We start from the raw sequence: 13,110 nt of genomic DNA on the forward strand, positions 1-13,110 counted from the left end.
GGGTTTGTTCTCCCTCAATAAAAGTTGTGTTAATAGAACTGATAGCAGCCTATGGACTGCAACACTATTTAGGCCTTTCCACGCTTGTCTGGGTGCTTGACTTGATCCAATCTGGTCTAAGGAATAGCCTTCTAAATTCCTACAGTGGAAGTTGTCCTAACCACAGGATATGTTCAACTTGGGCTGGCAGTTAGGGATGTACTACATCAACAAGCAGGGAGAAATGGGATTGTACCTTCTGGGTCAGAAGACTGTCCAAATTCAGGACTGTGCTCCTTCCTTGGGATCTATCTCTGAGCCATATTTCTGGCAGGTGAGGAGAATATCTGGACAGACAGACAGACAGACTGAGTAGAGTCCTGAAACCCCACAAATAGTCCCTGGATAGGGGAGGAAGGTAGCAAACCAGATATTCTGCAAGTGGGGCACACCCATGGTAGATTTGTTTGCACCCTTCTGAGCATAAAGTCTTACTTTTTTGCTTCAGAAGGGAGACTGGAGGCAAGCTAGCCTCAGATGCCTTTGCCCTGAATTGGTGTCAGGGTCTACTAAACACTTATTCTCCAATTCCTGTAGTAGCAAAGAACTTAATGTAAATTAGAAGAGGACGGGGGGGACTATGATTTTCATAGCTCCCTATTGGCTGAGACAGCTTTGGTTTCTACTCCTGTAGGAGATGTCACCAAGAATATAATCAGACTTCCTTATCACTCAAGATCGAGGTGCTGTTGTACTATCCCCATCTTCAGATCCCTGGCCCTCACAGCCTGAATGCTAAGTGAAGCTGTTCAACCCCTGAATCTTCCCAAAGACGTGTCTTATATTCTTGTGGCTTCCAGGATTTTTTCCACAAGGAAGCCCTACAAGTTTAAGAGGAGAAGTTTTGCCTTATGGTATGATGGGAAAGCCTGAGATCCTTTCTCCTACTCCTCACAAATTTGCTTGATTACCTTCTGCATCTTTGAGTCAGGTCTTAAGACCAACTCAGGATTCACCTCAGTACATTTAGCATTTACTACTACCATGTAAAAGGTAAATTTGTATACAGCCTTTAGTTATCCTTTTTATGCTTGGCTTTCTTTATTTGAAACCACTCATGAAGCTTCTTACTGTGACTTGGAATCTCAATCTAGTTGATGAAAACTCCCTTTCAGCCAGTAGACGTGACCTGAAGTACCTGACCTACAAGGTCATGTTTAAGTCACTTCACCACATGAAGTCAGCGAGTCCAGGCCCTAGTAGTGAGTTATCCTCCTTATCCCAAGTTTTTTCACAATAGAGTGGATTTGCTATTTTCACAGTGTCAGACTTCCACCTCAAGCAATCAATTTTTTATTTATTTTTATTTTATTATATTTTGTATACCAATATTCTGTACTCAATCAAACTGGTTCACAAATATCAAAAATAATTACTATACAAAAGTTCATTTTAAAACTCATATGCAGTATACAAAAAAATCGAAAATTAGGATAAAACATGTCATAAAAAATAATAGTTAAACTGAAAATATGAAGACAGGTAACACTAAGAATAGAAATAAAAAGTATAAAATAACATTGATAAAACATAATGAAAATAAAATAAAGCAGTAGTCTCTCCATATGTTCATAACACAGCCTTAGATAAAAGTCTAAAATATAACACACTCACTTAAGCCTTTGTAAAGATCTTTTAAAAAAGTGTGATAATTAGGTTGAAGCCTCAATTCACTAGGAAGAGAGTTCCATAAGTTTGGGCCTGCTACAGACACTGCTCTCTCTCTAACTTTAGTCAAATGGGCAGATTTTACCGGAGGACTTGTTAACAAACCCTTATTCGCTGATCGTAAATTTCTCTGAGGTGTGTGAATTCATAAGGATGCATTCAACCATTCAGTATTAGCGTTATTGATGGATTTATGTATAAGGCAAAGCACTTTATAATCTATTTTGTATTTTATGGGTAACCAGTGTAACACTTTTTGCAAAGGAATAATATGATCAAATTTCTTTATGCCAGTTAAAACTCTGGCAGCAGCATTTTGTAAAAATTGCAATGTAGTATCACGAAGATCTAAAAGCAAGGCATTACAATAATCCAATTTAGAAAAAAAGTAGTGCCTATAAAACTGTTCTAAAATCATTAAAATGCAGATGTGGTCTCAGTTTTTTAAAAATGTGTAGCTTAAAAAAAATCTTTGATCATATTACTAATATTTGTTCTCATGTTTAATTCTGAATCCAACATCACTCCTAGATCTCGAACTGAATTCACTATAGTCAGAGTTGCAGAATCAATAATATATGATATAATTGTTATTACTGGTCTATTGCTTAAATACATTAGTTTGTTTTTTTGATTATTTAATACTAATTTCCTATGTGAAAGTAATTGCTGAATGGAAGCTAGATATGTACCCCAGAGTTTTAGGGTATTTTTTAATAGAGTTGTTCATAGGAAGAAGAATCTGGACATCATCTGCATAAATATAAAAAGTTAAGCCTATGCCTGCTAATAGTTTACAGAGTGGTAACTTATAAGCATTAAACAATGTAGCCGACAGTGACGAACCTTGCGGGACTCTCGATGTAAGGGAAATTTTATCGGACTTGGATGTTCCAAGCTTAACACAATAAGAGTGGTCATAAAGAGAAGATTTAAACCAGGAAAGAACTTTTCCAGGTATTCCAATTTCTGTAAGTCTGTCAATTAGTATATTATGATTACCAGTATCAAACGCTGTGGATATATCTAGCATAATCAAATAGGATTTACCTGAGTCTATATCTCTAAGAGCAGTATCTGTAAATGCAATTAAAAGTGTTTCAGTACTAAAAAATATTTTAAAACCAGATTGGAATGGATATAAAACATTTTCATCAGTAAAATTTAACTGCTTCTGTACTACTTTTTCAGTGCACTTGGCTAAACAAGAAAGGTTTAATATAGGTCTGAAATTACTTAAAATTGATGTCTGCATTCTTGTTTTTTAAAATTGGTTTTACAACTGCAAATTTTAGGCTGTTTGGGAATTTTCCTTCTTTAAGAGAGAGATTTACAATATCAGCAAAAGGTTTGTCAGTAATATTTGATATCATTTTTAATTGTTTAATCGGGATTGCATTTTGTGGATGACAACTGGATTCATCCTTTTAATAATACGCTCAATTTTGGTTGAGGATACCATGTCAGATGTGGACCATAAATTAACAGAAGTCATATTAACAAAATCTTTTGATCTGATGTTTGGGGAATGGTGTTTGTTAGTTTTTGCACCTTGTTGTTAAAAAAAAAAACAAAAAACGAGGTAAGCTCGTCGCATTTAGCCTTTGTGTTTTCATGTCCAAAATTTGAATTTTCTGGTTTAATGAGATCTTGAACAAAAGAGAAGAGCACCTTAGGGATATAATTGAAATCATGAATTTTCCTTCCAGCATTCTTTCCCAGGCCACATGTTCACAAAGGTGAGCAAGCGATATACAGTTTGGACTGAAAAAGAACCTTGGCCTTTTATTTGGAGCAAACTGAAGCCCTTAAAAGTCCACCTGGCTTTTTAACACTAACAAACCTGGGATTGTCTTTGCCAAGCACACACTTTCAAATTGGTTAGAAGATTGCATCTCCTTATTATGCACAGGCAGGCCTAAATTTGTTGAGTCTCATCAAGGCTCAGTAGTGTTACAGCCATGTTAGTGTTGGTAACCAATCTGTAATCAGCCTCTATAAAGGAGATCTGCAAAGCTGCAATGTGGAATTCTCTCCATACATTCACATTGTACTAGTAGTTGGACAGAGACTCCTGATGCCAATCTGTCCTGAGGAATCTCTACAAAGAGTGAAACCCAACACCATTACCCTCTAGAGCCTGTTATTTTGATTCCAGGTTGCCCCTTTAAAAAAAAACAAATCTGAGAATACAAAAAAACATATTTTATGTGCATAAAAACATGATTTGTCCCAAAGTATTTTCTCTGTGCTTAATATTTGATTTATGTAGTGAGACTTGCTGGAAATCAGACAAAAGTTGTGGTGGACTTGTTTTAGGTTCTCCCCACTCCTATTTAGTAACAGTGTTAAAAATGGATTTGACTGCCTAATTGTTTCTCTGCTTAACATATCTTTGAGTACATCTTATCTTAAATCCATGCAGGAATACATTTCTTAAAAATAATGTATTAAATGCTATATTTATAATGAATCTCCTGAGATGGTTTGTCTTTCAGTGGTCATCATCATTTATCTTGCTTTTCCAGCTGAAGGGTTCAAAGCATATCACAGCAAACATTTTGGCCTTACATTTCAGGCAGTAAACATTATAGCATGCGGCTAAAGTTAGGTAATATAAATAGGATATTATAAACAGGCATTGTAAATAGAAAGGAAAGACATACTACTATAAATATTGAAATACAAACCATTTAGATTCCAAATACAAAAAATGAGTTTGGTATAATTATAGAGGAATATTAGACTAAGAGAGTCTCTGGAGACCTTGTAAGTCAGGGAGACTGAGGTTAGGCATCTGAATTAAGAATTCAGGACCTGTCTGAGTCTGAAGGCTATTTCAAACAGCCTGGTTTTCAATAGTTTCCTGAATGTGAGGAGGTCTGGTGTAAAGTGGCAGTGTTCCAGAAGGTGAAGATGGATCCTGAGAGAGTTCTTTTTCTGGTGTTGGACAGTGGGATTTCACTGGGACCTGGTTTCGCTATCCAAACTTGGGTTTATGATCGCAGTGGCTGGGTGGATATGTAAAGGGAGATACAGTTATTGAGGTAGGATTGTGCCCATTCTTCGAGGGCCTTGAAAGTGGAGAAAGGATTTTGAAAATAGTGTAGTAGTGTGTTAGAAGCATAGAAACATGATGGCAGAAAAAAAGATGATAGACTATATCAAATCTGCTCAACCACACCAACTATTCAGCTTCACAGACCCTTCCACTCCCTTAGAGATTTTCTGTGTTTATCCCATGCTTTCTTGAATTCAGATACTGTTCTTGTTTCCACTTCCTCCACAAGGAAGCTGTTCCAGGCATCTGCTATCCTCTCTGTAAAACAAATAATTCCTCATTACTCCTTAGTCTACTTTATTTCCACGCTCCTGCCATGACCCCTTGTTTTAGAGCCTCTTTTCCTTTGAAAGAGGTACACCATGAAGATATTTAAATGTCTCTTATATCTCTCCATCCCATCTTTCCTCTAGAGATACTTGTTTAGATCTTTGTCTGTCCCCATATGCTTTAGACTGAAGATCACTGATTATTTTAGTAGCCACCCTCTGGACCAACTTCAAATGGTTTATATCCTTTTGAAGATGCAGTCTCCAAAACTATACACAGTATTCCAAATGAGGTCTTATTACAGAATGACAGAGTAGGAACATACACATATTTATTTATTTAAAAAAAATTATTCTTGCCTTAACTATCATTCAAGGCAAGGTACATAAAAATACACATACTGGTAATTAAAATATAAGTTAAACAAACACTGTTTTACATACAGTATACTGGTCTACTTTCCATACAATAAATAAAAAAGACTCGGTGGATAAAATCAGGTCTCAACTAGAATAATCAAAATAGTCTTCAACTGCTTTCTGAATTGCTGAGTACAACCTAAATACTGCAGGATTTCAGTTAATATGTTCCAGAGCATGGGACCAGCCACTGAAAAAGCTCTCTTGAGTCTCTGTAAAGTGGGCAGATCGGGCCAAAGGAATCTGTAGCAGCTCACAATAGGATGATCTCGAGGCCTGGGAAAGAAGTGATCCATGGAGTTATTGTTTAATAGCTTATGGATCAACATTATAACCTAGTATTTTACCCTCCACTGTATGAGAAACCAGTGAACTGACTGTAACATGGGTGTAATATGTTCCCAGATACTAGTGTTTTGTGCCAGCTGTAATGTCCTGGTGGTGTTGGGGAGCTTGATATAGATAGAATTAGTATAGTCCAAAGAGGTCACGATCAACACGTACAGCACAGTCTTGAGGTTTCTAGGGTTTAGCGGAGGTTTCAGCCACCGCAGCAAATGTAGTTTAAGAAGGGGTCCCTTGCACTATTGCCTTCACTTCTGACGAAACAACAAATCAGACTCCAGCCACATGCAGAGATTCTTTAGACACATTTGGAATCAAACAGCCATTGAATTAAAGAACCGATGGAATATTATCTGAAGAAAAAGTCTAACAATCATAATGTCAATGTATGCAGGAAGTATCTCATTCTTTTGAAAATTAGCATCCCGTAAATTTCTAGGCAAGTGAAGGAGTATTTATTTATGCAGTTGTAGGAGAACCATTTTGAGGGTATATATCCTATGAGTAGGGACCTTTTAATTTATTAGTGTTTGTTATAACGAAAAAACACAGGAGCAAATTTGTGGGGAAAATTCATATTTTCCCACTGAAGTTTTCCTGTTTTTGTTCATTTATAATAAACACTGATAAATTCCTTGGAAAATAAAATAAAAACTGAAAATGAAGGTCTCTGTTATACACCTATATTACTAGTTTGAATCTTATTCAGTATTGCTGGCATGGCTGCACATCTTTACAAAACGCTTGGCCCCATTCACTTCTATTATAGAGATTTGAATTTGATCCTTAACGTATGGTATCACAATGAATATTTCTGTCCTGGTTTTTTTAGCATGCTACTTTATCACGGCAGGGCATGCTCAGATTAATATGAATATATTCTTTTTCCAGGTGCTGCTTACTGCCAATTCATGGATATGTTGTTTCCTGGGTGCATTAGTCTGAAAAAAGTGAAATTTCAAGCAAAGCTAGAGCACGAGTACATTCACAATTTTAAATTGCTGCAAGCATCATTCAAAAGGATGAATGTTGATAAGGTAAGACATTTGTATTCTGCTCCTTCAACCAAATCCACAAAAATATTCAAAGTAGTTAAAACACAAGCAGGCTCTTCCTCCTCCCCCTGGAAGCAGAGTGTTATGGGTTCCTGTATGACTGGTCAGCTGCATCCTGAGGAGCTGTGTTTGTCGGGGGTGGGTCTAGCAGGGTGGAAAAGATCAACTTTCTGGGCCCTTGGCATTGTCAAAATATCTAGTCCTCAAAACCCCATGATTTACCACAGACTGGGCAAGAGAGTTGCAGGAAGAGACTTAAAATTGCCAGAAAAACTAAAAAAAAAGAATTACCAGTAGCCACTCCACTCACTGTCCATTCACCATTGGGAAGGGGGAAAATAAAGAGTCTAGAGTCCAGTTGGTATTCAAAAGAAAATTTACTTTAGTTTGAAAATAAGGATCCAAGTCAAAACTGAAAAGACCAGGAACAACATCCAAAAAATCAATATCAGGAAAACCATAGTCTCCTTGTCCATTTTATTACTCCTGCTTATTTTTCTCCCTGCTGCACCAGCTTCCATATCTAACAACCCTTCCCCTTTAACGGTAGGGTAGCTTGAATGTAATTTATGCATACATAAGGAAAAGAAAGCAAAAATACCTTAGGTCAAAAATCGTCAAAAGAATTAAAACAGGCCCAGCAACTTTTACTGGAATATCCAAAAATCAATGAACTTCTCTTCACCCTTGCCTTTGACTAGTAGCTAGGGCAAAAAGATCAATGACCCAGCCCGTCTGGATACCAGGCAGATGCCTGCCCTTCCAGATTTGTTAAAATCCAAAAAAACACAACTGCAAATCGTCTTTTTGGTCAGTCCTCTTGGAGGATGGCAAAGACCAACAACAAAAGTCTTCCATCTTGGTCAGTCCTGTTTGGGAGAGGCAAAGACCTTCAACACAGAAGCTCCTACTTTCTCCTCTGTATCTCCTTCCCACTCTCGGCATCTCCTTCCCTCTAATCTCTAAGCATGTTTCATGGACATTTATAGCCCACAGTGTCTCCTACAAAAAGGTGGGGGTTACAGCCAGGGAAGGAGTTAAAAATAAATAAATAAATAAAAAAAACCTCTTCCCACATGCTAATGATGTAAAAATATTAGGGGGAAAGTCTTTAGTGACAGGCAAAGATAGGTCACAAAAGTCATTTTATCCACCAACAAGACCTTGACTCCCTCCAACAAGATACTGACCCTCCCGCTCTGCTCTGGAAGCATCCCCAATCCCATGCTCTGCTCTGGAAGCATCCCCAAGGATCTTGACCCCAACAGCACCCCCAAAGAACTGTAGAAAGACTGTGCAAGACACTATGAGACCACCTTTGCAACCATCTAGAGTTTTTCCTCATTTTTATGTCCAAACCTTTCCCCACCCCCCTAACCTTTGACCAAATGTCAGTCTGAGATTCCCTACGATTCAGTCATGGTGACTTCATTGGCTCATCTTAGGCTCATTTCTCTGTAAGACATGCAAAATTGGTATTTAATCGCCTTGCACACCTTCCCATCCCCAACATAGAAATGACGGCAGAAGAAGACCAAATGGCCCATCCAGTCTGCCCAGCAAGCTTCACACATTTTTTCTCTCATACTTATCTGTTTCTCTTAGCTCTTGGTTCTATTTCCCTTCCACCCCCACCTTTAATGTAGAGAGCAGTGATGGAGCTGCATCCAAGTGAAATATCTAGCTTGATTAGTTAGGGGTAGTAGCCGCCGCAATAAGCAAGCTACACCCATGCTTATTTGTTTTACCCAGACTATGTTATACAGCCCTTATCGGTTGTTGTTCTTCTCCCCTGCCAATAAGCAAGCTTCTCCCCTGCCAATAAGCAAGCTACACCCATGCTTATTTGTTTTACCCAGACTATGTTATACAGCCCTTATTGGCTGTTTTTCTTCTCCCCTGCCGTTGAAGCAGAGAGCTATGCTGGATATGCGTGAAGTATCAGTCTTCTCCCATGCTGTTGAAGGAGAGAGCCATTTATTTATTTTATTTATTTAACATTTTTATATACCGACCTTCATGAAAGAAATTCATATCAGATCGGTTTACAAATAACATGGGGGAATAACAAAGTCATGCTGGATATGCATCGAAAGTGAAGTATCAGGCACATTTGGTTTGGGGTAGTAACCGCCGTAACAAGCCAGCTACTCCCCGCTTTGTGAGTGCGAACCCTCTTTTCTTCTCCCCTGCCGTTGAAGCAGAGAACTGTGCTGTATATGCATTGAAAGTGAAGTATCAGGCTTATTTGATTTGGGGTAGTAACCGCCGTAACAAGCCAGCTACTCCCCTCTTTGTGAGTGTGAATCCTTTGTGAGTGTGAATACATGGCCCCTTTGTGCAGGTTACTGGCTGGTCTAGGACTAGTTCACTATATATTTGCTGACTATGTTCAGATCCTTCTACCAATTAAAGATTCATTACATAAAAACATAGAAATGACGGCAGAAGAAGACCAAACGGCCTATCCAGTATGCCCAGCAAGCTTCGCACTTTTTTTTTTCTCATACTTATCTGTTACTCTTGGCTCTTAGTAACCTTTTGGTTCTATTTCCCTTCCACCCCCACCATTAATGTAGAGAGCAGTGTTGGAACTGCATCTAAGTGAAATATCTAGCTTAATTAGTTAGGGGTAGTAACTGCTGCAGTAAGCAAGCTATACCCATGCTTATTTGTTTACCCAGACTAAATAATTCAGTCCTTGTTGGTTGTTGTCTGTATATAGATCCACTTTTCTTCATTCTCTCTGCCGTTGAAGCAGAGAGCTATGCTGGATATGCATTGAAAGTGAAGTATCGGGCTTATTTGGTTTGGGGTAGTAACCGCTGTAACAAGCAAGCTACTCCCCACTTTTTTGTGAATGCAAATCCTTTTTTCCACGTTTCATCTTGCCGTTGAAACTTAGAGCAATGTTGGAGTCGCATTAACCGTGTGTATGTTTATTGAATAAGGGTATTATCTCCAGGTAGTAGCCGTCATTCCCACGAGCCACCCACTCTTCAATCCTCTAGACTTTATGGATCCATAGTGTTTATCCCACGCCCGTTTGAAGTCCTTTACAGATCTGGTCTTCACCACTTCCTCCGGAAGGGCATTCCAGGCATCTACCACCCTCTCCGTGAAGACATACTTCCTGACGTTGGTTCTGAGTCTTCCTCCCTGGAGCTTCGAATCGTGACCCCTGGTTCTGCTGATTTTTTCCGACGGAAAAGGTTTGTCATTGTCTTTGGATCATTAAAACCTTTCAAGTATCTGAAAGTCTGTATCATATCACCTCTGCTCATCCTTTCCTCCAGGGTGTACATATTTAGATTCTTCAATCTCTCCTCATATGTCATTTGATGAAGACCATTCATCTTTTTGGTCGCCCTTCTCTGGACCGCCTCTATCTTGTCTCTGTCTCTTTGGAGATACGGTCTCCAGAACTGAACACAGTACTCCAGGTGAGGCCTCACCAAGGACCTGTACAAGGGGATAATCACTTCCCTTTTCTTACTCGATATTCCTCTCTCTATGCAGCCCAGCATTCTTCTGGCTTTAGCTATCGCCTTGTCACATTGTTTCGCTGACTTCAGATCATTAGACATCATCACCCCAAGGTCTCTCTCCTGCTCCGTGCACATCAGCCTTTCTCCCCCCATCGAATACAGTTCATTCAGATTTCCACTCCCCATTTGCATGACTCTGCACTTCTTGGCATTGAATCTCAGCTGCCATATCTTCGACCACTCTTCCAGCTTCCTTAAATCCCGTCTCATTCTCTCCACTCCTTCCGGCGTGTCCACTCTGTTGCAGATCTTAGTGTCGTCCGCAAAAAGACCAACCTTACCTTCTATCCCGTCCGCAATGTCACTCACAAAGATATTGAACAGGACCGGTCCCAACACCGATCCTTGTGGTACACCGCTTAAAACCGCTCTCTCTTCAGAGAGAGTTCCATTTATCATCACACATTGTCTTCTGTCCGTCAACCAGTTTGCAATCCAGGCCACCACCTCGGCACTCACTCCTAAGCTTCTCATTTTATTCACCAGTCTCCTGTGCGGGACTGTATCAAAAGCTTTGCTGAAATCAAAGTAGATGACATCAAGTGCTCTTCCTTGATCCAATTCCTTGGTTACTCAGTCAAAAAAGTCAATCAGATTTGTCTGACAGAATCTTCCCCTGGTGAATCCATGCTGCCTCTGGTCCATCAATTCTCCTGACTGTAGATAGTTCACTATTCTCTCTTTTCAACAGTGACTCCATTACTTTTCCCACCACCAAAGTGAGGCTAACTGGTCTGTAGTTACCAGCCTCTTCTCTGTTCCCACTCTTGTGAAGCGGGACCACCACCGCTCTTCTCCAATCACTCGGCACCACTCCTGTTTCTAGGGATCTATTGAACAGGTCACACAGCGGACCCGCCAGCACATCTCTGAGCTCCCTCAGTATCCTGGGATGAACTTCATCAGGCCCCATGGCTTTGTCCACTTTCAGTTTCTCCAGCTCTTCCCATACATTTTCTACTGTACTTTACATTTTCTACTGTACTAGTACATTAAAACTGTGGGATAGCTCCTCCAGTTCCATAAAACAACTACTTACACGTCACTTTCGCTTAACGACACAAAAACAGATTCTTTATATTTGTAATAAGGTGACTGAAAAAATCTCACTAGATATTAGTTCAAATCCATCCCCTTTGAATATTAAGCAGGAAGTTAGGGATCTTGGCACTATACTAGAGAGCGAACTTAATTTAAAGTATTTTATAAAAGCTATAATTAAAGACGGCTTCTACAAATTGCAAATTTTAAGGAAATTAAAACCTTTGTTACATGATAACGATTTTCGAACGGTGCTTCAAGCTCTCTTATTGTCAAAGCTGGATTACTGCAATGCCCTCCTTTTGGGCCTACTGCTGTCATCCATTCGCCCCTTAATGCTGTCGCACGTCTGCTGACTAATTAAAAAAAAATTCGACCATATCACCCCAATTCTGATGAGCCTCCACTGGTTGCCCATTCATTTTCGAATTCAGTACAGATGCTTGACTCTTATCCACAAAACCATCTATGGCAATAACACAGAATGGCTAAATGTATCCCTTAGCATCCACACACCCTCTCGTAATTTAAGGTCTTTAGGCAAGGCACTCCTTCCAGTCCCATCTCCCAAATCAGCACATCTGAATGCAGTCAGGGAAAGGGCTCTCTCCCTAGCCGGGCCGAAACTCTGGAACTCTCTTCCACTTAATATACGATTGGAGGCTAGCATACAGCCTTTTAAGAAACAACTAAAAACATGGTTGTTTGCACAGGCTTTTAACAATGCAGAAAGACATTTTTTAGCGTCTCCTCCTGGAAACTTAGATTAGATAAAGAATGTTTATCCCAGGACAAGCAGGATGCTAGTCCTCACATATGGGTGACATCACTAATGGAGCCCTAGTGCGGGAAAACTTTCTGTCAAAGTTTCTAGAAACGTTTGACTGGCCCAGTGAGGCCACTGAGCATGCCCAGCATGCTATGATATTCTCTGCCACAGGTGTCTCTCTTCAGTCTTCATTTTTCTGTGCTGCTGCCAGCATTGTGGGACAGGAGCCATTGAGATTCTCTCAACACTTAATTTTTGACTTATAAGTCAAACTATTGATATTCTCTCTCTCAAAATCTCTCTGGTTCTTTTTTTCTTACCGGCCGGTAAGTACCCCAGTCTCATTTTTACTTTTTAGTAAAAAAATTTTCTACTCATAATCTCATCGACGGCTGTTGATTGAGAAAAAGAAGAAAAATGGCAACAGGATTTAAAAAATGCCCTGTTTGTGCCAGAAAGATGTCGATCACCGACCCACACACTGAATGTGTATTATGTCTAGGTGATAAACATGAAGTAAATAATTGTCCACAATGCGCGGAGATGACGCCGGAAGGCCAGGCTGGAAAAGATGGAACATCTGTTTAGCCTGCAACTGATACCATCCCCCTCACAGTCATCGAAGTAGTCTCTGGCTGGAGCGACTAAGCGGTTAATTCCTAAAACACCTCGGCTGGGACCGTCGGGAGATCATTCGTCTCCTTCATCGTCTTCGACATCGACAAAATCCATCGATAAAACCAAGTCTAAACATCGACACCGACATCGAAGCCCCTCGATGTCAGACTCTTCTTCCCAGGAAGGATCGATGGCGAAGCGGCCTAAGCATCAGGAAACATCAGAGCTCTCAATGCCTCGGCCTACTCCGATACAGGTACCCATTCCAGATCCTCCA

At 39.8% G+C, this 13,110-nt stretch overlaps 1 protein-coding gene across 6 annotated transcripts in view; it reads left to right on the top strand.

The window, feature by feature from the left end:
- The window catches only part of MAPRE2 (microtubule associated protein RP/EB family member 2), a 317,614-nt gene that overhangs the window by 232,696 nt on the left and 71,808 nt on the right, over positions 1–13,110 (top strand). For all 6 annotated transcript variants that reach the window (XM_029591235.1, XM_029591238.1, XM_029591236.1 and 3 more), the window contains one exon: positions 6,694–6,839. In XM_029591235.1, coding sequence (XP_029447095.1) covers positions 6,694–6,839 — 146 coding nt within the window. The remainder of the gene's footprint in view (positions 1–6,693; positions 6,840–13,110) is intronic.

This window comes from Rhinatrema bivittatum, chromosome 2 (assembly GCF_901001135.1).
Source record: "Rhinatrema bivittatum chromosome 2, aRhiBiv1.1, whole genome shotgun sequence".
NCBI lineage: Eukaryota > Metazoa > Chordata > Amphibia > Gymnophiona > Rhinatrematidae > Rhinatrema > Rhinatrema bivittatum.